The sequence below is a fragment of the Poecilia formosa genome, unplaced genomic scaffold (genome assembly GCF_000485575.1).
Source record: "Poecilia formosa unplaced genomic scaffold, Poecilia_formosa-5.1.2 Scaffold95, whole genome shotgun sequence".
NCBI classification, from domain to species: Eukaryota; Metazoa; Chordata; class Actinopteri; order Cyprinodontiformes; family Poeciliidae; genus Poecilia; species Poecilia formosa.
This window is the reverse complement of record NW_006800034.1, coordinates 749719-776020: the sequence shown is the minus strand read 5'-3', so window position 1 is coordinate 776020 and position 26302 is coordinate 749719. Positions and strand designations below refer to the sequence as shown.

General features: G+C 38.6%; 1 protein-coding gene across 6 annotated transcripts in view; it reads right to left on the bottom strand.

The window, feature by feature from the left end:
- The window catches only part of pax2b (paired box 2b), a 39114-nt gene extending 13026 nt beyond the window's left edge, over positions 1–26088 (bottom strand). The window contains exons 1-7 of one of the 6 annotated variants that reach the window (XM_016674450.1): positions 25261–26088; positions 23680–23860; positions 23099–23296; positions 18384–18463; positions 16645–16764; positions 5804–5979; positions 1461–1575 (exon numbers count right to left, since the gene is read on the bottom strand). In XM_016674450.1, the coding sequence (XP_016529936.1) occupies positions 1461–1575; positions 5804–5979; positions 16645–16764; positions 18384–18463; positions 23099–23296; positions 23680–23860; positions 25261–25303 (913 nt within the window). In that variant the 5' untranslated portion in view covers positions 25304–26088. The remainder of the gene's footprint in view (positions 1–1460; positions 1576–5803; positions 5980–16644; positions 16765–18383; positions 18464–23098; positions 23297–23679; positions 23861–25260) is intronic. The other 5 variants (XM_016674452.1, XM_016674451.1, XM_016674453.1 and 2 more) reach the window with 5 other exon arrangements.
- Positions 26089–26302: the final 214 nt, after the last annotated feature.

The window sequence follows — 26302 nt, the reverse complement described above, 5'->3', positions numbered from 1 at the left end:
CCCCCCCCCACACACACACACAACCACACACAGAACTCATTGCCTTTGATAGCTGCTGCATAATTATATGAATTTTAATAAAAGCTCCGTATATTAATCTCGGGGCCGCCGACAGTCATCGTAAACTTTCAGTAAACTTAACCTTCTTCTTGGTAATAACACTGCAACAACGGAACAATATTTCAATTAGCCAGGCAGTCATTAACAGTGACAAGGAGAGGAGACGACGACGGGGAGGAGGAGGGGAAAGAAGCAGAGCAAAGGAGCGACAGGAGGGTGAAATAAATGATCATGGTGTTAGAGTCAGGCGGCAGAAATGCCAGAGCGTATTTACCGAAGCACATTACTCCTGCTTTGAGCCACACAAACTGCCTCCTCGTGAAAAAAAAGAAGAAAAAAAAATCACAGGAGCAGCTGACAGTCCTCCACAGTGCCTCATTTTTTTTTTCATTTTTCCCAGAGACCTTGCTCTGATACACAGTCATAGTTCTGATATGCTGACACCCAAAGGTCCTTGTCCAGCGGTGACTGAACAAGCTCCCAGTCTTTCTTAACGCCCTGCTTGCTCAGCAAAAAAAAAAAAAAAAAAACTGGACGAAGGACAGCTGCTGAGATTTGAGCACACCACTGCTGCATTTTTCAGCTCGGCGTTAAAAAAAGCCTTCACACTTAAATTTTTGGTTCGTCTTTATTGTCACACAGCATTTCTCAGCATTCATCATATGTAGAACTTTTCTATGTTTTCAATAGAGATGCACCGAAAAAAAAATGCCATTGATCAGAGACTGACCTGTCAGAAACTGAAAACTCCTATGTTTTTCCCCAATCTGTGAACACACCACATCAGCTCATCCAACTGATGAGCGAGTTTTAAAAGACTCCCAGCATGTAGATAAACGAAAACGATAGTCTTTTCCTGTAATGTGATTCAACGAGAGTTTCAAGAGAAAAACAAAAGTTCTGCAATTGAGTCTATTCCAAGTTACAACTGCTTCATATTAGAAGTATTAAAGAAAAAAACAGCACAAAACAAAGTGCTAATAGATGAAGCTGAAAACAAAACACCCGAGTGTGGATATACTTAGTGAAGAATGTTCTCAGATGTTTAACATCAGGTGAGATGAAGCACAGAAAATGTTAAAAAATGTTTAAGACTGATCTGTGTTTTCCACAACGAGAGAGATTTTAGTAGATATCGATAGAATACTGCAGTGTTATTCTTATGAGCTTTCGACCTCTGACTTTCACTGAATATGTTTGATTTGTTTCTTCCTTCCGGTATTAATATTCTTTAAAAAAATAAAATGAAATCAGACTCAACTAAGATCAGTTTCAGCAGGTCAAATCTTCACAGCAACCGGTAATCGGCCACAAATTTTCAGATCGGTGCATCTCTATGCCTCCAGCCCTCTCAGTTTGGCATTGTAAAGGCATATTGTTAATGTGGCACTTGATCTTACCTACAGGGTAGCTTTGCGACACACTGGGGCCCAGGTCTGGGTTGGCGCTAGAGGATAAACTGGGCTTGACTTCGTCCAGGCTGGAATTCAGGACAGGGAGCGAGTACTCATTAGCCTGGGGAAAAAAGAAAAAAAAGGACAGTTGAATCATTACACAACCAAACAATACTGACATGGAAATCCTCCTTTTCTCCTCCTCCATTAAGCACTCCACACAGGCATGTGTGAGTATAAATTTGGTGGGGCGCATCATGTGCGTGTGTGTGTGTGTGTGTGTGTGTGTGTGTGTGTCTGCGCGTGCATTCTGCAGGGTGGCAGTTCAAGCATATCATGAATGTATTTTGGTATTGTGTGAGAGAGGAAGTGGGATTTGGAGATGAGTGAAAAGCCAAGGCGTCAGCTGGCCCTTTGTGCTTGACTGCTGTCCTACCCCTGATCAGCCAAGGGAGAAAGCAGTTCTGCTTTGTTACAGACACACCATGTGGTCCTGTTTGAAAAAAAAAAAAAAACAAAAAAAAAAACACAATTCATTGTTTTCCTTTAGCTTGTTGCTTTTAATTTGGAGTCTAAAACTCATGCACAGCTTTTGATTTACTCTCGTTGATCAGGCAGAAGCAAGTTACAGAAAAGTAGACAATGTGCTTCATCCATTCTGGTTTGTTTTTTTGTTTTGTTTTGTTTTGTTTCATATTGAATATATGTTTGTGCAAAATGTAAAAGTTTCTAACAGATTGTTTCAGAAACACCACATGGTCAAGGTAAAAAACAAAAATGCAATTCAGTTTTTCTTCATTATTCAGTTTGTTGCTTTAAACGATGAGTCTAAACCTTTTTTACGTAAAACTCACATACATAACGTTTGTTTTACTTTTGTTGGCAATGTAGTGGAAACTAAATTATAGTTTGTGTTTTTTATATATACATAATATCACTTTTAATGTGGTTTATAAAAAAAGACTGGAACTTTTAACTAATTAGTCTCAATGCACGCTGCCATGGGCTTAGCACTCTCCACGGATAAAACCTGCTTTCCTTGAAAGTGAGTTTTTAGTTTGTTTTAAGTTTAAAGTTTTAATTCCCTATAGTTTTGCAAAAATGCACAATGTTTGGTGAAAAATGTTCCATGTTGGTTCAAAACAGTATTTACACCAACTTCTACTGCAAGTGCAAATTCTCAACATCTGAAACTTTCTCAACATTGTTTGTTTTGAAATTAAAAATCAGTTACCTTCACCCTGTTAATGCAGAAAGTTCCATTTTATTTAATCAAATTGTCAAAAAGTTATTAATATAAAAACATAATAACTGATTTTTCTGTATTTTTTATTTTTATTTTTTTCAAATAAGGCAAAAGGACACCAATACCAGATGCTGGCAGGTTTTTTTTTTTTTTTTTTAATGAGATGAGACTGAGTGTTGACAATGTTTTTTCCGAAGCCCGGTGTAAGGGGTTCGGTAGGCCGGGGTCCCACAGGGGGGGGATGCCCATGACCCTGTTCTTGTCTGTCACTATCACAGATAAACTCTAATTGTCTGCTACAACTGTTCGCTGGCACAATGTCGGATGTTTTCCTGTATTCACGCCGGCTTCAGACGCCACACAGACGTTTTATCATGCAGATAAAGGGCAGAAGGGAGAGAAGTGAAAAGATGGGTCTGAAAGGGATGACCAAATGGCTAGCAGAAGTGTGGGAGGGGTGCATCCATTGAGTTTTGCATCTCCAGAATGGGTTTTTAATGCTCCGTGCTACAGAACCCAGACAGTGGCTAATAGGGCCACATTTTCCAGGAGGAAAAAAAAAAAACAAAAAAGAAAAAAAAACAAGAGGCACCCATGAAAGGGGGAAAGTGCTCTGATTAATATTGCAGTAAATTAAAGCTGATTTTTCTGGACTATTTCTATGCCTCCTTTCTTTTTTCTTTTTCCTCACTTACCCCTCTTGTTTTTCCCGGTGTAGCCCTTTCCCCCCCTGCCTTTTAATACTCTCCCTGACGCTCTTTGTGATTGCAAGTCATTTCCAATTCGTTTTGGTATTGATCTTCCAGTAGGAATCAGTTTTGTAATTAGCTGCAAATTAGGCCTTCTTCTGGAGGTGAGGCCTGTCCCACTGATTTATCACCTGCGTAATTCGCCCCGATTGGAGAGAAATTAAAATGAACTCAATTAGGGGACTGCTTTTTGCTTTATGGGTCTGACTTGTTGTTTGGGGTGGCGGGGGGAGAAATTAATCGTCTCTTGTTATTTAATAGTATAATGAAAGCACAGTAAATAAAGGTTATCCATGGTAATAAGCCCAGAGCTTTTAATAAAAGGTGATATTTGATTGTCGTCTTGTTGTGTGGGGGGTTTGCAGTTTTGCAAATGCCAATTAATTTTCTCTACAAATAAGAGTATGGTTTTCATGTTGAATTGTTGGATGCTGTTTGCAATTTCCAGGCAGTCATGTCGTGACGATTGTATGCTAGTCATAGGGCAGCAACCTTTACCCATTGTATGCCAATGTTTTACAAAGGCGCAGCTTCAAAACGCTTAAAATTAAAGGCCTCAAAAAGTTTGAAGTCCTTTTCTGATGCTGTTTGGAAAGTAGGGTAATCCAGTGTTACACCTCTCCCACTAAACATTGGTATGTCAGCTGTCTAAAAGAAAGCTAAAACTATTTTCCTTTGCTAACAAATGTGACCGCGAAAGCAGGGGGGTGCTACTTTTGTTTCAGGACATGTAACAGATAGCTACTGCTCATCTTTTTGGAGAAATTACTCCCATTGTGTCTTGTTCACACAGCCATCGCTAACATTTAATAATTCCTACTTGCGTGATTTTCTGGCCAGCATATTTCACTTTGGATAATGAGGATAAGCAAGGCTGCTCATGTACAGCCAGGCTAAAAAAAAATAATTAACCCTTGGTTGGATGATAAAGCAAAAGAATAAATCAATAAATAAATAAATAAAGGACAGGAAATATAAGCCAGCAAGCACACAAAAGTCTAGTTTTGGTGGATGTTTCTGAAAAAAATTATCCAAACTTACACGCACTGGCAGTGGATGTTTGTTTACCTCATAAACATACATGTTGATCATACATGGCAGACGTTTAACATGTTCAAACTAATAATCCAGTCAAAAAAGATATATGTATTTTGTCAAAACCACCTCAGAATTTTTTACATGCTTTAATTTTATTAGCTTTGTAAGCAATCTGCACAAAGCGTTTGCATTCATTTAACTTGTTTTATTCTTTTGGCATAATATTGCATATATGCAAATTCATCATAAAAATATATATTTTAATTCCCACTAAGTTTATATATTGATATTTAAAATATCCATACGCCACGAGCAAAGGGGGCCACGGCTAAAGTCTTTGTGTGCATAAACCTGGCCAATAAACATGATTCTGATTGTGATAAAAAAATATGTCAGCGACCCGCCTGTTAGGTATCCATTAATTTACGATCAAATAACAACTCCTCATTCTTGGGCTGGTTAATAAATAGCAGTTCATTTCATTTTGTCTGTATTCACTTCCTGTCCTCTTGAGCCTCAGATTCCTATGAAAGATGGCCGCTCCTACTGAGCCTGAATCTACTTCCTGTTAAAAGAGGAGTCATTCCTCTCTACTGTCGCCACATACTTGTATTATTTGATACATTCAGTTGAGCTTTCTTAGAAACAATCAACTTACTTTGACTGTACTGTGATATGAGCAAGATTGTATTGGAGTGGTTGTATTTGAATATAAATGTATAATAAGATTGCATTATACTAGATCTCATCAAATTAAACATATATTAACTGAAACTAGATTTGAAGCGATCTCCATTTCATGGGTGTTTATTTTACATTTTTTCTTAAATGTAGAAAACATTATAAATCTGCATTTAAATATTGCGTAGCGATTGTATTTTTAATAAAAGTTATACCACGAGAGTCTCATCCTGACGCATGCTTCATCTCTACAAATAAACATATAATGCAGAATTGTAAACAACAAAGGTGAGAAGCGTAAAAAAAAAGAAAAAAAACACAAGAAAATCTAGATATTGATTCATTTGATGCTGCTTCACTGTTATTCTCAATTACAGCAGGTACAAGGAATGTGTTTTTCATTAAAAAATCAATAACGTGTGGGAGTTTTCCTGCTGATCCCTTCAGTATTATACATGCTCGGACTGTAATCCTGTGCTTAGCCACTTTCAGCCATTTCTTTAATTAGCTGGAGTTGGAAATTTGTGTGAATGAGTTTTGTGAGTGACTGTAAAATAATAATAATAATAATAATAATAATAATAATAATAATAATAATAATAATAATAATAATAATAATAATAAAAGCTACTAACCTGTTCCGGTTTGACATGATCCGAGGTGGGGAAGACGTCGGGGTACGAGGGGCGCTCAAAGACCCGGTCCAAAGCTTCCAGCTGCTGCTGGGTGAAGGCGTCTGCCCTTAGGTGCTTCCGTAAACTCTCCACGCTACCCTGAGAATCACTGTTTGGGCCAGAACCATCTGAACCATCTACAAGAAGAGAGAGCAACATTCGAGACACTGACCCCGGGAAGCTGGCCTTCACTCAAGCTATATGCACTTTATATTCTCCTCATGTATTTTGTACCACTGTAAAAGTGTCTCAAGAGAGAGAAGAAAAAAATTTTTTTCACCTAAATGGCTGCTGTGAGCCAGTTCCTACATCACACGAGTTTTTTTTTTTTTTTTTTTCCCTCAAAATTAACAGCATCATAATCTGAGATCCCTCTGGTAATTGATGGATTACAGTCACTTGCACAGATACACTCGTTGAAGCAAGCGTGTGAAATGATTAAAGCGGCTGTAAGCCCATTACAGTGATTTTTTTTTTTTTTTTCACTTTCCTTCCCGCCAGAGAATCTCATTCTTCCTTCTCCCACCTGGAAAAAGCCCAATGTATGTTAAAATCAGGTGGCTTTTTAAAGTACAATCACCCTTTTACAATTCAATAACGCTTTTATTCTCTTTGCGAATGCACTTCCATTTGGAAGCAGAGGCAGAGGACAAGAGGCTGAATAAAACGGCACAGTCTAGTTCAATCATCCCTGCTCTCCAAACACGCGAATTTTCCCTCCACTGCTGACCTGATTACCTGGCTGTTCGGAGGAGGATGCCTTGGCTTTTATCGCTGTGTGCAAATCTTTAAAACGTTTTTACAGACAGTCCTTTCACAGACCCTACCACCCCCATCAGTGGCTGCAGCGCAGGTCTCCTCCCAGAATCCCAGGAAAGCTTCAGCTCCCTTACAAATCTGTCATTCTAAATTTGCTGCAGATTATGTTCTTCCCTCAGTGGGAGAGCGGTGATATATGATATGCAAGGCCCAGCTATTGATTGCCTGATCTGGTGGCAAGAGGGAGCAGAAATGAACTCGAAATGAACATCATGCCTCAACTCGTTGTGCGTATAATACTCTACTTAATCCCACGCTTTCCCCCCTGCCATACAATTCAATTGATCAATCTTGTCTGTGCAAAAGCGCCAATTTAGGAGGGTTAGTGCCTTTCCAGCCGGCTCTGTGACCTTTTGCCAGGGTCAAAAGATGAACCTCAAAAACCTCTCCAAAATAACGACATGGATGAGCTGCAAAATGGAGCGGAAGAAGGAGTGTGTGTCAGTGCATCTGCAAATGTGTAAACACAAATTTGTGCTGACAGTGCCAAAATACGGAAGCTATCGTTTTTCTAGCAACAGTTTGGTTGCAAAAAGTAACATTTTCCTATTGGATTATCTAAAGTTACACAGAATCATTGATTTATGCTTGCTTTGAAGCTTTTCTTCTTTAACGGTGTCAATTTTCTGTTCTTCTTTAGTCAGTTTGCATATGAAAAAACATGTGAAAATAACGCAAGTTAACATCTATAGTTTTCCTTATCTCCACTCTTGGGGTACAGCTAATCAGTGGCAAGAAGAAAAAACAGCTCCTGAATTGGCTGCTTTACAAATACCAGCAATTTGGAACAAATTTCTTGGAACAAGAAATGTTAGCTTCTCAAACTGCATTATATTTTCAATATGCTGTATGATAAAATAAAATAAAACCAATGAATAATTTGGAGTTACGTTCCCGAATACTGAACTGTAAATACGTGAGGCTCCACTGTAGTTGACGTTCCTGTAACTGTTGAGAACAGTTCATTTTCTGTTTCCTGCACGACTGTGATAGTACACAACAGGAACAAACTCACAACACTGACACAGAAGGCATAATACATCATGCTTGTGAGTGAGTTGGCTTTTTGATAGGTTATTAGAGGCATAGTAATTTGTCTACTAGTAACTTAATTTAAAAAAAATAGAATCCCCTACTGGCTACAGTACAATAAATGTTTGATTAAGTTCACCACAGAAAGTTATCTCTTTTTATGAAAACAGTTTAACATCATGAGAAAAGTGTAAAAATAGATAATAGTTTTTATGAGAAAGGTCAAATAGATTATTACTTAATGGTCAACTATTAATTCTAAACTCTGCAGTTCTTTTGTAGTGTAAGCAGTTCTCTTCTTTTACTTCAAAATTACTTCTGGCTTTCAGCAGACTGCATTTGAATTTTGCAATAAGTGTGACATAAACAATGCTACTTATTGTCATGGGATTTTTAGAAACATCCATAAATATGGTTAGGTCATTCCCTAAATGCAAACTTAACACTTCGTACAGGCTAATCAAACTGCATCAGCACAGCAGAGAAGCGCTATCTGCTCGGTCGAACTGCCTTATGGGTAAATTTGTTTCCAAGTTCAGAATTAGAAAGGCACGAAAACCTGACTTGTACACAGTTAGTATCCGCAAATAAGCTGTCTAAATGCAGCCACCGGTTCTCACTCAGTTTGACGTGTAACATAATGGTAGCTTTCGTTAAGCACGTGACTTTAAAGGTATGTTATACAATAAATATATAAGAACTCAAAGCCTGACATTGCTTTGGTGTGGAGTATTTTATATGGTGCTGCAGTATCACTTAACACAAAGCAATAAAATATGTTCACATTCTCTTATGCTTAGAGTACTGTTATACTGCGACTGTGGTAGGATTTCGTTTTTGATTATATGCACCAGACTGTGATACCTGGCAATGAATACATTACACTTTGACTGCATTGTTATTTTTTGTCTTTAAGTAACACATTGGCTTTTTTTTAAGTATACTACATTTTTGAGGACAAGAAGGCAGGATGATGCAAGACGGCGTAACAGCACAGCAAACCTTTCGCCAGACTATAATGTTGGATATGACTTTAAAACCAAACAACAGTTTCCTTGTTTCCAGAGAGCATAAAACTTTTTTAATATGCCAGAGGGTGACATTCATCTTTATAAAAAAAAACAAAAAAAACAGGAGTATGTATTTACTATGAAAATGTATTGCTATAGAGTCTTTAAATCACTTTTTTCACTGCCTGGCATAAAAAAATGTCAGGTATTTATTGTGATGATTGGATTCAATCAACAACAGAAGACTGGTGTACATTTAGGCAGAAGATTCACAACTCTGCCATTCCTCCACATTTGAAAATAAAACAAAAATCAAAAAAATAAATGACTAACAGTTATTAAACAGTTAACTTAAACAAAATGAAGGGACAATAAAGGGATTCTGACTCTGTTGTAATTTGAAATCATAAAAAATAAAAATAAAAAAGACGCTCTGGTCCAAACCGCCCAAAAACTGCAAGATGAGTCCATAGCAGCAATAAAGGGCCACATTTGCACCAAATCCTAATAACGTCTTTACAAACATACATAAAAAGCAAACAACAACTCTGACTCTTCCTGTGACAATTTGGCACAAAGAAAAAAATCTACACAGCCACATGAATCCCACTCACCTGTTACTACTGCTGCTGCTGCTGTTGATCACTTTATCAAGTTCAGTTGTTCTCTTTTCCACCAAAGCAAATAGAGTCATTAATTACTCTCCATCAGCTCGCCTGAGCCGCAGCACCTGATCAATACCGCCCCTCACGCCACCAACAACCATATTTGTCATTCACCACTTCCCACGCACAAGACGAGCCATCCTGGGTCAAGCTGCACACTCTTCCACCCATTCAAACTGAGGACAGTCCAATCTGCCCTCATCAATTCTGACAAACCTGCAGCGTTCTGAGACAACTCTGTTAATGACACTGAGTAGATATAAGACTCCCCTCCCAGTTTGTGTAGCAGCATTACAATACTTCTGTGATATTTTTGACATTATCTTGGCATAACCAACTGGTAGTTTCTTGGTATTTACATCCTGAATAAGTCATCGGTCGAATAATAACTCCAATCAAACACACGGCAGATAAACAAAAACAATCAGATTAATGAGAAGACGGAGAAAAACAACAACTCTTTTACAGAAACTGAGCGAGGACAGGTTGCCTGTTTCTCCCGTTTTCGTTTCCTTTCTTCTTCTCCTCCTTCTCTGATTGGTCAAGTGAATAAGCCAGCACGTTATTGCTCCTTTAATACAAAGCTGTATATCTCCGAGTGGAACAGTGTGGTTCGGCTCTGCTAAAAATAGAACGACTAGGGGAGCCTGCTTGTCCGCAAGGTCCAAGAAGCTCGTGTTTATTGATGAGGAGAGTTTGTTTAATGTGCATTTGGCTGTGGGAGGAAACCGATGTAGCCCTAGTTAACCTACACATGCATGTGGAGGACGTGCAGACTCCTGACAGAAAGACCTGGATTCAATCCCCGGACCGTCTTGTTGCAAGTCAGCAACAGTGGTGACAACTATTCTGTCTTGATGCCCTGAACAAAAAAGTGATGGAGTTTTTGATGCCGTTTTTCCCCCATCAAACTATGAATACTGCTTTATTAGTTTTGCCTTTATTCTGAATTAAACTGAGATAGAAGATTTTGGATATTAACCTTAAAAGATAAATATAAAGAAGAAAAGCCCCACAAAGTGTCCATCAGTGCAGATTTTCACAACAGGAAGTCAAACCAAATGTTTGGACATACCCCCAAAATGAGCCCATTACACAGCAGTGATAACAACCGTTGACCACAGAGGCTCTGTGTGTGTGAGCTGCATGCCTGTTCATTCTCTCTGCTCGTTTATTGATTATCCCTCGGAGTGATAATATTCAACCTGACATCAGTCTGCATTAACACCCTGGTAACGAGGAAGCAACCGCCAACGGATCAGATAGCCAGCTCCGTAAGACAGACTCCTCTCTGCGGGTTTGGCACCCAAAGGTCATGACCCCCAGCGAGCAGCTTCAGCCAACACATCTCTGAGGACTCGTGTGAGTCTGTGCGACTCCCCAAACAAAACTCGCTTTTCTCTCAGAAGCCTGAGTTGAGCAGAGGATTAAACGAAAATGGAGGCCTTACAGATTTCATTCAAAGTGTTGGAAGGTCGAGCTGACATCTTGAAAACTTTCTCCAAATTCCCGTCTCCCTTTCCCTCCGACCAACACTATAGTTTCTTCAAATTCGCTCTCATAACTTTAACAAACCAACATACATATTTTTTTGCAATAACACACCTCTATAATTTCCCTGCCCAATTCAATTCTGGGCTAAATGGAATCAAATTAAAACTCATTTGCATCCATTTGGATGAACTCAGCTGCATTTTGCTTTTCTAATTGAATGTTCTGATTATGTAAACACAAATGAAATACTGTCTGTGGAATGTAAAATGTTTGTTCTGCATCACTAAAGATCTGTAATTAGTTTTTAAGGACTGGGCACCAAATTGCTCAGTGGATTGATGGAAATTCAATTAATGAACAAAAACCCAAATATTTGCAGCTTTTCTCTTACTATGAGCTAAAAAATAAAAGGTGTAGATTTGTGCATTTTATGGAGTGAGCCTAATGGAATAACTGCAAAAAAAATGGAGTCAAACAGCTTATTAATCTAATTTGGATTGTTGTGTTTGGGTCCAGACATCCTGTTGATCTCTGACTTTCTGCATTATTCCTTTCCCCCCAAAACAGATGCTGGTAAACAGAACAGGGTGTGACGGAGACCCGCTCCATCACTCATCTCAGATCCATCGTTTTTGCCCACGTGATGCTCCGAGATGAGAAATAATGAATTCAACAGTTACCGTAGCACACTGTCATGTACATTCAGACTGCCAGTGGCTGGAATCGCACGCTTACGATCTTTATCAGGACGTTTTTCAGCCTGGGTTTTGATCATAAATCAAAAACATAAAATAAAAAGAAACTCAACCTGCAGCAAGAAGGCTGAAATAAAGAATCACGTTTGACAGGCTCATGTCAGACTTTTGTTTCTGGTCACTTAATTCACTGGCAGTTCTTAATACAGCAGATCTGGCTGACCACCATTGACGGTAAAAGAGCTTTAGAATAAAAAATACGTGTCTGTTTTGACTCAACCGTATAGCAGACAGCATAGGCAGAGAGAAAAAAAATCTAACTTTGATTATTCGGCCCTAAACATATTTCTCTTGGAACTTATTTTCCTGGAATTCGTTCCTGTTTTTCTAGCATGCATTTCTACATTAGGGAAATGCACACTCTATTCGAAAGGAATGTAAAGCTCCCATCATTTTTCAAACCCGTTGTTCAAGAACAGGGTCCAGCGACCTTTGCGACACAAACAATCACTTTTCTCCTCGGCTCTAGCTAATAACATTTGTCCCGCGTCACAGAAACTACCCAATCCTTCGCAAAAACGTGACCTATCAAGTTCTTCCCATTGCAAATTGTTCCAAGTTGTTTTATTTTCAGATTGCAGACAACATTTTCTGAATGACATATTCCACATTTGTTAAAAAATAAATAAATAAAAGGTTTGTGACCAAATGACAAGAAGAGAAAAAGAGATTCCTCTTCCTGTTGGTGTCACCATGTCGTGGGATTTTTATGAAACATATCTAATTCCAGATTATGTATCACTTTAAAAGTTATGATTATCTGAAAAAAAAAAAAAAACTGACCATTTTGAATACTTGTGAGATCAAAGTCCAGTCCCTGAGAGCTATTGTCTTCCAGCTTCAAGATGCATTCGTCTCCATGGCTTGTTACCTATAAAGCTGAATGGCAGGTGATGAGGGAATTCGTTCCATTTAGTTCAGCGGTGTTGGAGAAGGAAAGCATTCAAAAGTAACAGGATGGCACGTCTCGAGGACTGGACTTGGAAACCCTGCTTAGGTTAGACAATGGAGACAGAATCAGTTCCTGTTGTCAAAACCTGCCTGACTGCGCTGCTGGTCTTTGGTTTGCTGCTTTTGATTCCTTCTGAGTCTTTGCTAAAGTAAAGAGCCATTTTTCTCTTTTGGTGTGAAACTGGATTGTATTTAATAATGTCTGGAAAATCTAATTCAAATTTGAAAATTCTTAGATCGGGTTGGTTCAGTCGAACCTGCGTCAGATTCTACGCTGATTACGTTTGTAGAATCTTTATTTATGAAAGCAATAAATAAATAAAGCAGTTTTCCTCACAATACATATCTCAAATTTATATCCATCCGTCCAACCGACCATCGGCCCATTTATCCTTGCTGGGTCACAGACTCAGATCAATTTATAATATTCTAATCAGTCTATCTGGATGCCATTTATGCAAAACCCACCTCTGACTTCATATTTGCTGTGTGCTCAGGTGGTTTCATACTGTGAATGAAAAAGTCATGAATTAAATTTGTTTCTAAATACTGACAAAGTGTCTTTGCGTTCCTCAGTAAAACACAGCTTGAGCTCCTCTTCTTCTTTTTTTTTTTTTTTCCCCCCCCCAAAACCAAACCAAGTCAGAATCAATGGGGGTGGTGGAAAGCTACTTGGATGTTAATCTGAGAGGTAATAGCTTTTCTCTGCAGAATTGTGAATCCTAATACGTGTCAATTTGTAAAAGGTTCGGACAGCCGTGTTCACCAAAGGCTGGCCACCGTCTCCAGGGGTCTCGCTCGCGTTGCCGCTCCGTGTCCGCTCGCAACAATAGCTGCCAACTGTAACACGGTGCTTTTAATTTGCAATAACACGTGACAATGGTAGATTAATGGCTCTTATGACACCTGTGTCCCTGAAGCTCTTCTAGCAAAGACCCAGTGTACATAACGTGTGTCACACTACATTATCTCTACATCCTTCCTGTAATGGGGTGGGGTGGGGGAGCCTTTTTTAAGGGCACTGCTGACTTGGAAACTTAGGAGCTGTCTGCCTGCTTGGCAGAGAGCCACAGTCACGGCCTAAAACAAATACTGGGAGCTCCACAGTCAATCCATTTCACTGGAGCTTGTGTTGCTCTCCCCATCCCTGTCCCCTCTCTCTTTCCCTCCGTTTGTTTTTTTTTTTTTTGTTCGTGTTTCCATCCTTTGATAATGACTGCTTGTGCCATAATAATCATGAGGCTTACCAACTTAAATAGGGCTCAGGGAAGCTACTGCACTGTGAGGAAATTTAATCCAAGCATTAACTCAGTATAGACTACAGCCTACTGAGCGAGGCAAAAAATATGTCTAAATAGCAAACAAGCCATCGCGAAAACACGATAAAATCAACAAGCAAGCACAGCAATAAAACTAAAGGCATTTTTTTTTTTTTTCTCATAACAGTGAGTTTTGGGAATTCCCAAATGCAGCTGCTTTTTTTTTTTTTTTTGCGGGACGTAGTCACATGCAATAAATTACAAAATCCGTTCGGATTAGGCTTGTTTTGAAAACAACCTGTCAGCAGGCAGGATTTCTATTAATATCTGGTAATATGCTGATCATAAATGTCATGTTTTCATTAGCTGCAGGCAGAAAATCATCAGAAATAAAAGCTTGAAAACATTAGTCTATGTGCGATATATAATGCATTTTACTTAGTGAATTGAGTTCTAAAAATACATGAACATTTCTGGCATTCTAATTTATTGAATGTAACTATTTTCATCGTAGAAGAATCGGGGCACCATAAACAGGTAGATGATACTTTAAGTTTAACAGCTGCCTTTTGGGATGCTGTGCTTCTTAAATAACATGGAAAATATTTGACTTAAAACATAGAAACTTTGTAGATTGTGACCTACAGAGACTAAAAAAATGAACCAGCCAGATCAACCATCTTGATTAAAGAAATATAAATCCTAAAAGACTGTAAAAACTGTAAAATAAATAAATAAATGTAAATCATAATACTGAAAATAAGGATGGAAATTTGTGCAGAATGCATTGTATCAGTAATATTACTGCCAGATTGTAATAAACAGTGTAAGAGGACAACTTTAATCAGACTTCATATTTACTCTCATTTCAATTAGTAAGTTGGTAATGTTTAAAAGAAACTTAAAATGACATTGGCTCAACATGATTAAGCTTGAAGTTATATAGAAACATAATTATCCTGCCAGATAAATGAATTTAGGAACTTGATAGTTGGAAATTGCCTAAAATAGCTCCTGCAAATAATTACATTCATTGTTTAAGCTGAGTTGCTGCATTTTGAAGAGCGAATGTATGCTACTGTTGATTCCCACCGGTACATGAACGCAAACAATAAAAAATATTAAACAACATTTACAAGAGAAATCACTCAAGAAATGACTGTTTATCACAGCAAAAATCCTAAACATGCTGTCACCTCCCTAAAAGAAATATTTCAATTTTGCATTATTATTATTATTATTTATTATTATTTCTTTTTGGTGAGGTGCTCTTTAAGAGAAAAGAGCAACAGGACGATTGTGTCTACAGGGTAGCACCTTGTGTAATATACTATTCCTACAAACTGTGGCCCAAGGCAAGACATTCCTTTTGCAAACGCGTGTGTATGCGTGTGTGTACGTTTGTGTGTTTGGCCAAGATCTGAAGTTTATGCTGGGGAGAGATAAAGTATCTGTGAACCCTGTGGTTTCAGGTAGACACCAGGCCAGGCACTGAGGGAGTACATATATATATAAAAACCCAAAACTCCCTCACCACTCTCAGAGCGAGTGGTGAGGGACACAGACCCTTCCACACACCCACCGCACAGCTCTCTTCTCTTTCATCGTAACGCTGGCCGAGCACCTAAATCATGGAGATGGCAACACATCAGGGGAATCATTTGAGGCTGAATAGCTGCAGAAACATGGCGCTGTCAGCTGGAAGACCTCCGTTAAAAAAAAAAAAAAGAGCCCTGCCTTTCTCCCCTCAAACACGCTGCTTATTCCCCTGCATGCCCTTTAATACCTCTATGCCCTTCAGTAGCAATCTGCATAGAAATGCCCGCATTTTATCATTCGGTGACTAGACATTACACCCCGGCTAATACGAGAGGGTCCTCGAACGACTGAAAATGAACCTCCAGAAAACACCAGACGTTTGCATTATGCCCCCGCGATTGCATCTCTTACAGGGAAAATACTTGATTATGTCATTTGCCATGTCCACGTCATGCTGGTTTTTATATCTTTGCCAGGAAATCTACCTCTGACAGGTCATTAGTCATCCCTACCCTCCCCACACGCACATAAAACATCAATTCCACTCAATATCCCACAAACCTCTTCTTCCACCCCCCCGCTCCCCCCACACACACACACTCCGACAAACGCCAGAACAAAGAAAGACGCTATGTAAACTGCCGCCGAGCTCTGATTAGCTCTCATTCAGGAGAACTGCAGAAATAAGGCACTCATTCCCCACCCTGTTTGAGATAACTGCTCCGTACCCATGCATGCCTTCTAACTCGGCTGCATCTGTTTAGCCATTCTCATCAGCTTCTTATGTAGTGACATTAGGGAGGCCTATTGCTTACAGAACCAATAATCTATATCGCCTCAGCCCTCCTTATACCCACCAACCCAGCAGAAGAAATGAAGCTACTTTTGGTTGTTGGGAGGTGAGGGGATGGGGGAGGTTGAAAAGCTCTTCTCAGAGCTACAGCAGCTTTCTTGACTGACCTGGGTGGTTGGCTACATCATCTTGACATGTAATTATCTAAAGCCCTTTAATCACTTCCATAAAGATTAATTGCAGGAGACAACAGCGGAGGTCGTGTCTTCAAATCAAAAGACTCGTTGGCAGGTTGACACAGCGTTGTAACGGAGTCCAGACTCAGGTGTTTTATAGGGGTCACACTGGAAACTGAGGCAGGCTTTTAATGCAAGCTCAGCAAAGAGGAGTTTGTAGGGTAAAGCGATTCGAAATGCAAAACGTTCTGTCAGCCACTTTTTAGTAGGCATTATTTATTTACCGAGTCTTAAACGTGGCCCTCTTACCGTCGTCTCTTTTTCTCTTCTCTCCGTTGGATCGAGGAATACCCAAAATCCCGTTAATGGAGTAGGATCCCGCAGGGTCGTTGGAGGCGCTGGTTACAGGTGGGGAAGCTGTGTTTGGTACTGTGGGAAAGGAAAGAAAGAAAATTCACTGACTGACTTTTGAACGTTTAAATGTAAACAAATGCAACAACCGAGATGAAGCCGTCACATTTATTCACTCAATTTACACGACTGAAAAAGGAGTGTGAACCTGCTCCTCTTTAGCGCAGGTTACCGAGTTTACCAATCAATTTCTGTCAATATCGACCAATATGCATAGCTTAATGCAGGTCCACAAACGCACTCATTAGGCAGCATAACAAACTAAGACACTAATTGCATTGAGCTATGTGTTTAAATTGAAAGTGTTTCTTAAATTATAACTCTTTCTCTGTAAGAGAACGTTTTAATCCTCACAGTAAACATAACCTTGGTGCTCTAATTTGGTTCTTTTGTTACTATTAATAAAGTAATGAACTTTTATAAGTCTTTTTCCCACAGCTCCACTAAGTGACTGTTACACCAAAAGAACAGATTTCTGGTTTATAGTGTGCTTAGCTTTTTCAGACAGGTGGTTAATATGAGATTTCCAGCACATTTTACAACCTTTATTTGTCAAAGCTCCCGGGAATTTGATCTCATGTAATTTGCAGTGAAAATGTACTGCAAATTTGTGAAATTTGCAGTGAATTTGTGAAATTCACTGCAAATTTCACAGTGCAGTGAATTTTGCTTTGATTTAAGCTTCGGTGACTAAATACGTCGGTTAAACCATCTGTTTTATTCTTATGAATTTGAAGTTGCTGTACATTTTCACCCACCCATCAGCGAATATGACAAATTACATTTTGACATTTGAAATACTTTTCTGATTCATACATACACATAATTTCCATCCCTACACAGACCCCTGCGGTACACCGCACACTCAGAATTAAACACACTGATCTTCAAATTGTTTCCAGTTACTGAAGTAGTTTTGTGTTCAGCTCAAAGCTAACCCTGTTGTCCTGTAACTTTTCAATTTATAAACCACTTTCAAAACCGATACAAGAAATAAAAGTCAGAAAAGTTTACATGAAAAGAACATACCGTTTACTATGACTTTTCTATCAAATATGAAGATGTATAGATTGTTTTGTTGTTGTATGGCTGCTTGAACTTGTTCTTAATAACAACTTTTCTTTAAAATATTTTATTACATTTAAGGTGTCACCTTAAACTTCCTCCAGAGGATAGAAGACAAGTATCTGGTTTGATAGAGCAGGTTTTTAGAAAAGTACAATCTTACTTTTCTGAAAAGTAAGATTAAAAGTACCTCTTTAATCTCCTAGTTAAAGAGGTAGAGCGTTTAGAAATACTAAGTTTCGTTTTTTTTTTATATATTAAAAATTATTCTGACTGTAAATGTAGTTTTTTCCTGGAGTTTTTACATTTTCCAAATTTACACTGACGGTAAAAGAGTAGCTTTTTCAGAACTGAAGCAGGCAAATGGGCCTTTAGTTTTAGAAATGTTCCCGGGTTTGAAAACGGAAATTGTTTTCCATCTTTCAGTTAATCGTGGAATGTACCGATTTCAAATGTGAAGTTGAAGATGTAAGTTAATGTTTTAAAAATGATCTCCATCACTCATTTTACAATTTTCACCAAAAAAAATGGATGAAAATGAATGTGCAGGTTCTAAGATGGCATTTCTTTACCTATTGTATGACCGGGCGTTGAAAGCGATGATCCATCAGGAGATGGATGGAAAGGCTGCTGAACCTTTGTTCTGATGATCCTGGAGAAAAAAAGAAAAGAGGAGGAGATGTAACCAGTGGCTCTCAGTCAACCTGTATCCAGTGAAACTTTTATTTCTTTTTTACAAAAAACTTTTTATGCAGACAAGTATAAAAGTGCTTTACCAAAGCTAAACACAGACAACCAGACATAAAAACATCCTAGAAACAATCAAACTAAGGAGACAAACAATTAAAAAGTGATATATAATTTTCGAGGATAAGGAAGTGAGGAAATGCAGTCAAGTCATTAAGTAAAGAAACGTAAAAATTTCAAAGCTAAGGCAGACATTCCTTTGCTTGTTGGGGTCACATCACGATGGTAAGGACAGTTGCCGATCCCACTGTCTACTTTTGCAAGGACGCGTATGCATACAAATCTTTATGCTCTAATTTTTCTTCAGTAATTCACCTTTACACTGACGCCGTTAGCAAAAGGAGTTTTCCTTTCAACCATCACCACATGCATGCTCATTATGCAGGATTGCTGAAAAGCTGATGCAGTCAACTGTCCACTGTCACTACACACTTGCTCAGGAGGAGGTATTACTGCAAAGTCAGCGCCTCAATTGACTGCGTTTGCTTGGTTCGAAAATGTTTTTACCAACGGGCAAAATAACTTGGCTGCAGTGTTTTACAACCGGGATCAAATGACAATGTAATCGACTCTTTCTTAGATGCAAATAGCTGTATGTCACTGTATGTAAAATGTATCTATTTATTTTGGAGGGCACCTTAAGGTGATATTTGTTCCATTAACTGATGGTGGCAGATCAGCTCCCGGTGATTGTTAAAATCTTTAATAAAGCATCAAGTTTATGCAGAAATATCTGAAACTGCAAACGTAGCTGAACAGATCTGTCTTCTGTCTTCGTTTTCCTACAGGCCGGGGGAAAATTCACCTCAAGCAGTTTTGTTGCTCTAAGGATCAACAGGAGCCCTAAGCCCTCCAGAACCAGACCCGCAGGACATGAAGCAGGTCACCAACATTAAGACAACTTCCTGAGTTTTTCCTCCTCTAATTTGAGCATCATGACAGCCACCACAAATATATTTTCTGACTAAAATATCAAATCAAACTCATTCACAAACATGGATGTGGTCAGTGGTTTCGTCATAAAAGCTGAAAAGAAAAAAAAAAAAACTCTCTATTGTACTTTTTGGTCTGGGTGATCTTGCAAACAAAGCATGAAATCACATCAATTCACCTCAATGATCAGCTTCACTGGCTCTACCTGGCCCACACTAATCAGCAGCCGCCACCTCCAATCCCCCTACCCCCCCCCCCCTCTAAGGCCCCCCGCCACCCTGACCCACCCAGGTTGGAAGGGGTTTCACAGTTACCGATCAAACTCAACCCATGGCCCCCCGTGTGCCAATGCGGATGAGGTTGTATTGATTGAGGCCAGTGTGAGGAAAAAGTTGGGGATTAGTCACACGGGCAAACAGATGCAAATAGAAAGCTATAAATTATATGTGACAGGAAAGCAATAGTTCCTTATTGCCTTGCACAAGCTTACGCCAGCATTAGATTCCTTTAATCTGAATGGCACTCGGGGAGAAAGGGAGCTGTCACAATAATTTGTAAACTTTAAAACTATTCATCACGGATGCCGTGGGAGCCCCTCACCAGAGGTCTGCTGAGAGATTTCTGTGATTTTACGCTTTTTGTCCTCTGTATTCGTAAAAGATTAAGAGTAAAATCTGAGTTATTTTGGATAGTGGTATTATTGCAGGAGCCTGGAGGTTTTCGAGAAATAAATTCGACGGTGTCACAAATGGAAAAAAAAAAAAAAAAAACTCTCCCCTGGAGGCAAATACGCCTAAAACACACCTTCCCAGAAAGCATGTATTGATATTTTAATTTTTTTTTTCCCCACAACAGTTATTCGACCCCTTGACTTGTCTGCGCGACATAAATTAAAAAGATTTTATTCGGTATCCATGTTCTTCATATTGAATAAGCAATTTAGCAGAATGAATTAATGACCTGCTTGTTGCTGAAAATCCCCTGAAGAGATATTAAAATTGCTTTACTTCTGAATCAATAATATCGAGCACCATTGAAGACTTTTTTCTTTTTTTTGTTTGATTTTATTTTTTTTTCTTTCTCGCTTTATGTCAAGCAGTTGGTGTTGGTTTTGGTGGCTCTTTATAGCTACAACACTAACTCTGTTGTATTTAATAATGCATGCAGGAGAAAGGTGTTTAAATCTAGCATCCTCTTTTGTTAACGGTTCTGAGGTCAGACTGTCTGCCACTGGAATCCACTGAAGCACCCAACTGGAAAAGACTTTGGCTCCAGTGTTTGTTTGTTTTTTAAGCACCTGAAGAAAAATTTAAAAAAGTCTCCTGTCATTTGAATGTTTCTAGTCATTTTCTTTTGGAAATCTCCAGTGACAATCTATCTCAAATTGAACCGTTAAAGATGTGTTCATTTGCTACATCAAAACAAATTCTTCTTTCTTCTTCTACAAAGGATTTTTTTTTTTCATGTTCACTGTGGGTGGCACTGGATTACAGAGCAAGAAAATGAAGGGAATAAGGTATGATACATGCTGTGGACGATACGGCCTTCGCCCAGGGAGCCAGCGTGTCAGGGGTCGCCAGAGTCCCTGCAAAAGTTTCCTGTAATTTTCCCAACTAGTAGGTTTTCTCTTGCTTATTGTCACGTTCAGGCAGTGGAAAAGTGAGTACAACCTGTATTTGTGCATGATGTAAGCACCGTAACAAAAACATGGCTGTCTGTTTAAAACAAGACAAAAGTTGGCAGTTGGTTGCAGGCTCCTGAAAGCATAAAATTAAAGGGCTTTTCCTAAACTTTTAGCGACTCTGGATTACATTTAAATAGCTGTTCTAAATCTAAAATAACATGACTTCAACCGGTTCTGAACAGATATTATTTTAAACACAGTCTGAGAGTTATGAAATCTTTATTTTGTGATACAGAAAAAGACTTTTTATTATTTTCTTTTTTTGGCATTAAGACTACTTTAAATTGGGACAAATTGCAATAAATAGACCGATTAAACCAGGAGTAAATCATCACTAGTACTAGACTCTTTAAACACACTTTGAATTTATGAAACCTATTTATGAAAAAATAATTTTCCTTGGGAAAAAAAAAAAAGAAGAAGATAAAATTTCCTCCTGTTGCTTGCCTGGGGCGGTTTTCATGAAAGAACCGCCCATGATGCGAATTCACACCAGCTCTCACATTTGGTTGATAGAATTACAGCTCTTTGTGTTCAGAATTTAATTTCCCCATATAAACAAAGACACACAAAGCCTCCCCCAATTCCATCTTCCTTTCCAAAATAAACCTACCTTTAATTGGAACTGGGAAAAAAAATAAGTTATAGCTCTTTTGATTATATTAACGTACATTTTGAATTTATCACATACATGTGTCTGAGCCTCCTTAAATGGGGCTTTTTAAGCAGCCACGAAGCATGAAATGAATTTTCTTCAGAACCCCCTCCCCTCTTTTTTTTTTGCTTTCTCTCTCTCTCTTTCTCTCTATTTAAAAGATATCTTGTGTGGAGCTGTCCAGGCTCTCCCATCAGCTCATTAAAATGTAATGCTGATGCTGCCTCTATATGGAAGAGTGCCTCTTAACCAAAGTTCATCACCAGGGATCTCTGGTGGTGGCGGTGGGGTGAAGAGAGGTGGTGTGAGGGGAAGGGGTCCCTAGTTTTGGGTGCAGCCACAATAATAATAATAAAAAAAAAACTTCACAAATTTTAAAAGCAAAATTTGCTCTGTATTTTGACCTGATGTAGTACAAGTATTCCTCTTCTATTAATTTTTTTACGCATCATCATCATCATCATCATCATCATCAAATACAACGATATATTATCATGACATTTTGAGCATTTGTTTTACATTTTGAGTCAAGCAACATTTTACCAAAAAAAAATTAAAAAACAATAATAAAAAAAATCACCAGAAGTGCCCTCTTTTTCTCTCCCTCTCTCTTTCTGTGCAGCCCTCCTGCACTTTAGATGCGCTAAAGAAAATTGGCCTGCTTTATAGCGCCACGGGATTCTGGTCACCGCATATTGATCGGTTTTCATCTCGACAGATTCACTCAGTCCTGGATGTACAACTGCTGATTGTCAGAGGGAGGGAGGCTGCAGGAAGGGGGGGCGGAGGTTGAACTCAAAGATTGAATTGCACCTCTGAGAAGCTATGTGCTGCTCCCGCAGTTGGCCGCAGAGATAGGCTGATGTGATAAATTATTGTTTTAATTATTATTACTTTTTGTCAGCTCCCTTCATTATCCATCCAACATCAGTTAGATTCAGCTAAGCTTTTTTTCTTTAATATATAATCATCATTATGTTCATTTACAAATTAAAATCCCAACACAGCCTCATTTTTTGATTATCAATCTAATAAAAATTATTTATGTGATTTTTAGAATTTTATTATTTTCTAAAAATAATAATAATAATAATAATAAAATAAGTCAACATAAATTATTTTTGCTACTAATATTTTTGTTTACTAAAATGTCTAGTAAATAAAACAAAAAAAGATTATTGTTATTATCAAGCGTAAAATGAAGCACCACAGAGCAATACATGGTTATAATAAGGTAACTCTTTGAAGCTGCATAACATTTCTCCTACCTATTAATGGATGAGACGCTGGGAACAGTGTCGTTGTCGCAGATGCCCTCTGCCAGCAGTCTGTCTCTGATCTCCCAGGCAAACATGGTGGGGTTTTGTCTCTTGTAGTCTGCTATTTTTTCCACTACTTTCGGAGTGGCCACTTTGGGTTTGGACCCACCAATGACTCCAGGCTTGATGCTGCCAGTCTCGTAGTATCTGCACGAGCGGAATGAAAAAAAAGAAGAAAAAAAAAAAAGGAATCTTTATTTTAAATAAAACCTTCGTTGCATCTTTAAACACACAAAAGTGTAATAAAAAAAAGTAATTATTTCATTGAAAAGTGACTTTTTGGAGTTTAAGTAAGAGTGAAACAAACGAAGCATTGCACGAAACGTGCCAACATGAAAGGAAACAGGTGTGGTGTCAAAATATGACGTGACTTGGGAAGTTTTGCGCCTCTAATTTACCAAAAGTTCCCACCGAATAATAAAATAATATTTTTTTTTTCTTAAAAAAAAAGCACGCTTATTAATATAGATTCAAGTTTGCCTTTCCCCGAGAACCCCACCCCCCCACCACCAACCCCCCTCTCCTCTCACCTGCCGAGGATCTTGCTGACGCAGCCGTGGCTCACCCGCAGCTGCCTGGAGATGTCGCAGGGCCGGACGCCCTGGTGGGCCAGCTCCACTATCCGCTGCCTCACCACGTCCGGGAGGGGTCTGCCGTTCACGAACACCCCGCCGAGCTGGTTCACACCTCCGTGCCCTACGTGGGATACAACAGCAGCAAAAACACACAGACGTAACATTACATAAGGTCGTTATGAAAAAAAAGTAAAATGAAATAAAAGAATGAAAGAATGTGCAGGCAAATGAAACAACAAAAAAAAAGGAATCAGAAAATAACTTGCTACGTTTGTATGAATAAAACATGGAGTGAGGGTCGAAAATTGTGATTCAAATTGTGATTTTAAATTGTTTCGTTTAAAAACTTATTTTTCTTAACTTTAATGCCAGAAAGGGTGCTCACATTATCTTGCTTTATGTAATTCATAAAAATCAATTGTTTATTCCCAATAATTATGCACTTACATATAATTTTTTTCTTTTGAAAAATGGAAAATACAAAACATATTTACAACAGGGAACTTTTTTGAAAGGAAAATGTATAGATATTTTAGAAGATATTTTATATATTTTTTTTCCTTAACGTTCCAGCATTGAAAATAGCCAGATTAATTATATTGCAAAATAAATAAATAAATAAATACGATTAGATAATGTGTTTATAATAAGATTAAAAAATAAACACAAAATGTAATAATTACTTGCCAAGTTCAGAAATATTTATTTTATGTTAGATACTGACCATTTCTACACTTCCGCGTATGCTTACGCTGGTTATTTACCATAAAAGTAATAAAAAATACAGATCAATTTCTTGAAACAAAATACTTTATATCTGTTCTTTACTTCCGTCTGCACCCACTGTGATATTTCTGCGTATCACTTTCGGGGCTCATCATTCACGCATGCATGTCGATTATGTTCCCCTACAATTTAACTCTGATTACTCATATTGCACATCATCTTGTAAACAAAGAGGTCATCAATTATGAAAAGCTTCTCCTCATATTAGGATTAAAGCATTCTTTATGCGCATTTAAGTTGGATGTAGTTGCACGGATGATTTGAATAATAGATGTGTAACTAATATGTCCTGACTTATTAGGCCTTGCACGCGCATATGGGCGCGCGGAAAGATTCAGGCTGGTGCACGTGTAAAATAAAGAAAGCACCTGCTGAAAAGCGTGTTCTTTGTTTACTGACACATTTCATTTTTCTATGTAATATTTTTGGAGCCATTTTCACTGATAATTGTAAAAAAAAATATAAATAAAACAAACAAAAAAATAAAATAATGATAAAGTGGAAAATTCTAATTAGTTTCGGAACTGATATTTAATAAGTCACAATTAGTCCGAAATATCTCAGTTTGGCCTTTGTTCTGCGTATTTTTATGCGCTAAGATGCTGGTTGCACTTTAACAACTGCTGCGCTGTGCTACAGTGTGCAGGAATTAAACGTCTTCCTCTTCGTGTACATATATAAATATATTTTCATCCGTATGCATGCATGCAAAAGCTGCAGCGGAAGGCAAACTCGGGTTGTGCTACTTACGGTGCATTGCCGTGAAGGGGTCTGCTTTGCAGTGAATATCCATTGGATAGCAAAGGAAAGACAGATAATCAACTGAAGTCGCCGTTTCGCCTTCCTATCGAGGGGGGGAATTGTGGAGAAAAAAAATGTGATTCTAATCGATGGAGGGACTTATAATTTGGACCCCCCCTCCAGCCCCGATCCGATGGCAACTTCTTCCCCTTAAAGTTCCCTCTCTTCTCTCTCTCTTTCTCTCTCTCTCGCTTTTTTTCTTTTTTTTCTTCAGCAGTCCGGTCCGTCAACTGGATGTCTTCTTGCAGGTGCACTGCATGACCGAAGGAGCGCTTCTCAAAGCTGGAGGTAATTCTCACAGCATGCCAGCGACCGAACCGGGTTCCTTTTTCTTTTTCTTTCTTTCTTTTCTTTCTTTTTTTGTTGTCTCGCAGGAATCTCTCCGTACAGGGCCCCCCGATATGTCCTCAGTCCTGGTGGGCTCGATTCACGGGTGAAGAAAGGCTTACACGCCGGATTCAGGCTTTCTTGGCGCAATAGGGTGCGTGAGGCTGGATTTTTGGAGCTGGGAATGAAGCCTCTTCTCTGTGTCTGTGGTTCTAAAAGCTGCAACCCTCCTCCTCCTCCTCCTCCTTCTCCCTCTCCTCCTCTCCGTCCCCCTCCTCCCCTCTGCAGACCCCCCTTTTTGCTTATATGGATGACTTGTCAGACAAAGGCAATAGATGCCAACACTTTGTGATTCGCCAGCGCAAAAAAAAAAAAAAAAAAAATGGGGGTCCAAATGAGGAGGTCTCTAGTTCTCTGACACACCAACAGAAAGGGGAGGGGTAATAAATAAGAGACAGGGTCCGACTTGCAAACATGTGTTTATTAGACATTGGAAAGTTACGTTCTTGCTTACAGTAAAATTTCGAAAAAAAATATTATCAAAAATAATAATGAGAACTCATTTTTGTGCCTTTGTCCGACAAAGAGCACATTGCATTAATAATAACTGTAATAAAAGCAATTCAGATAAAATATCACTTTACTATTTTAAAACCCCATCATA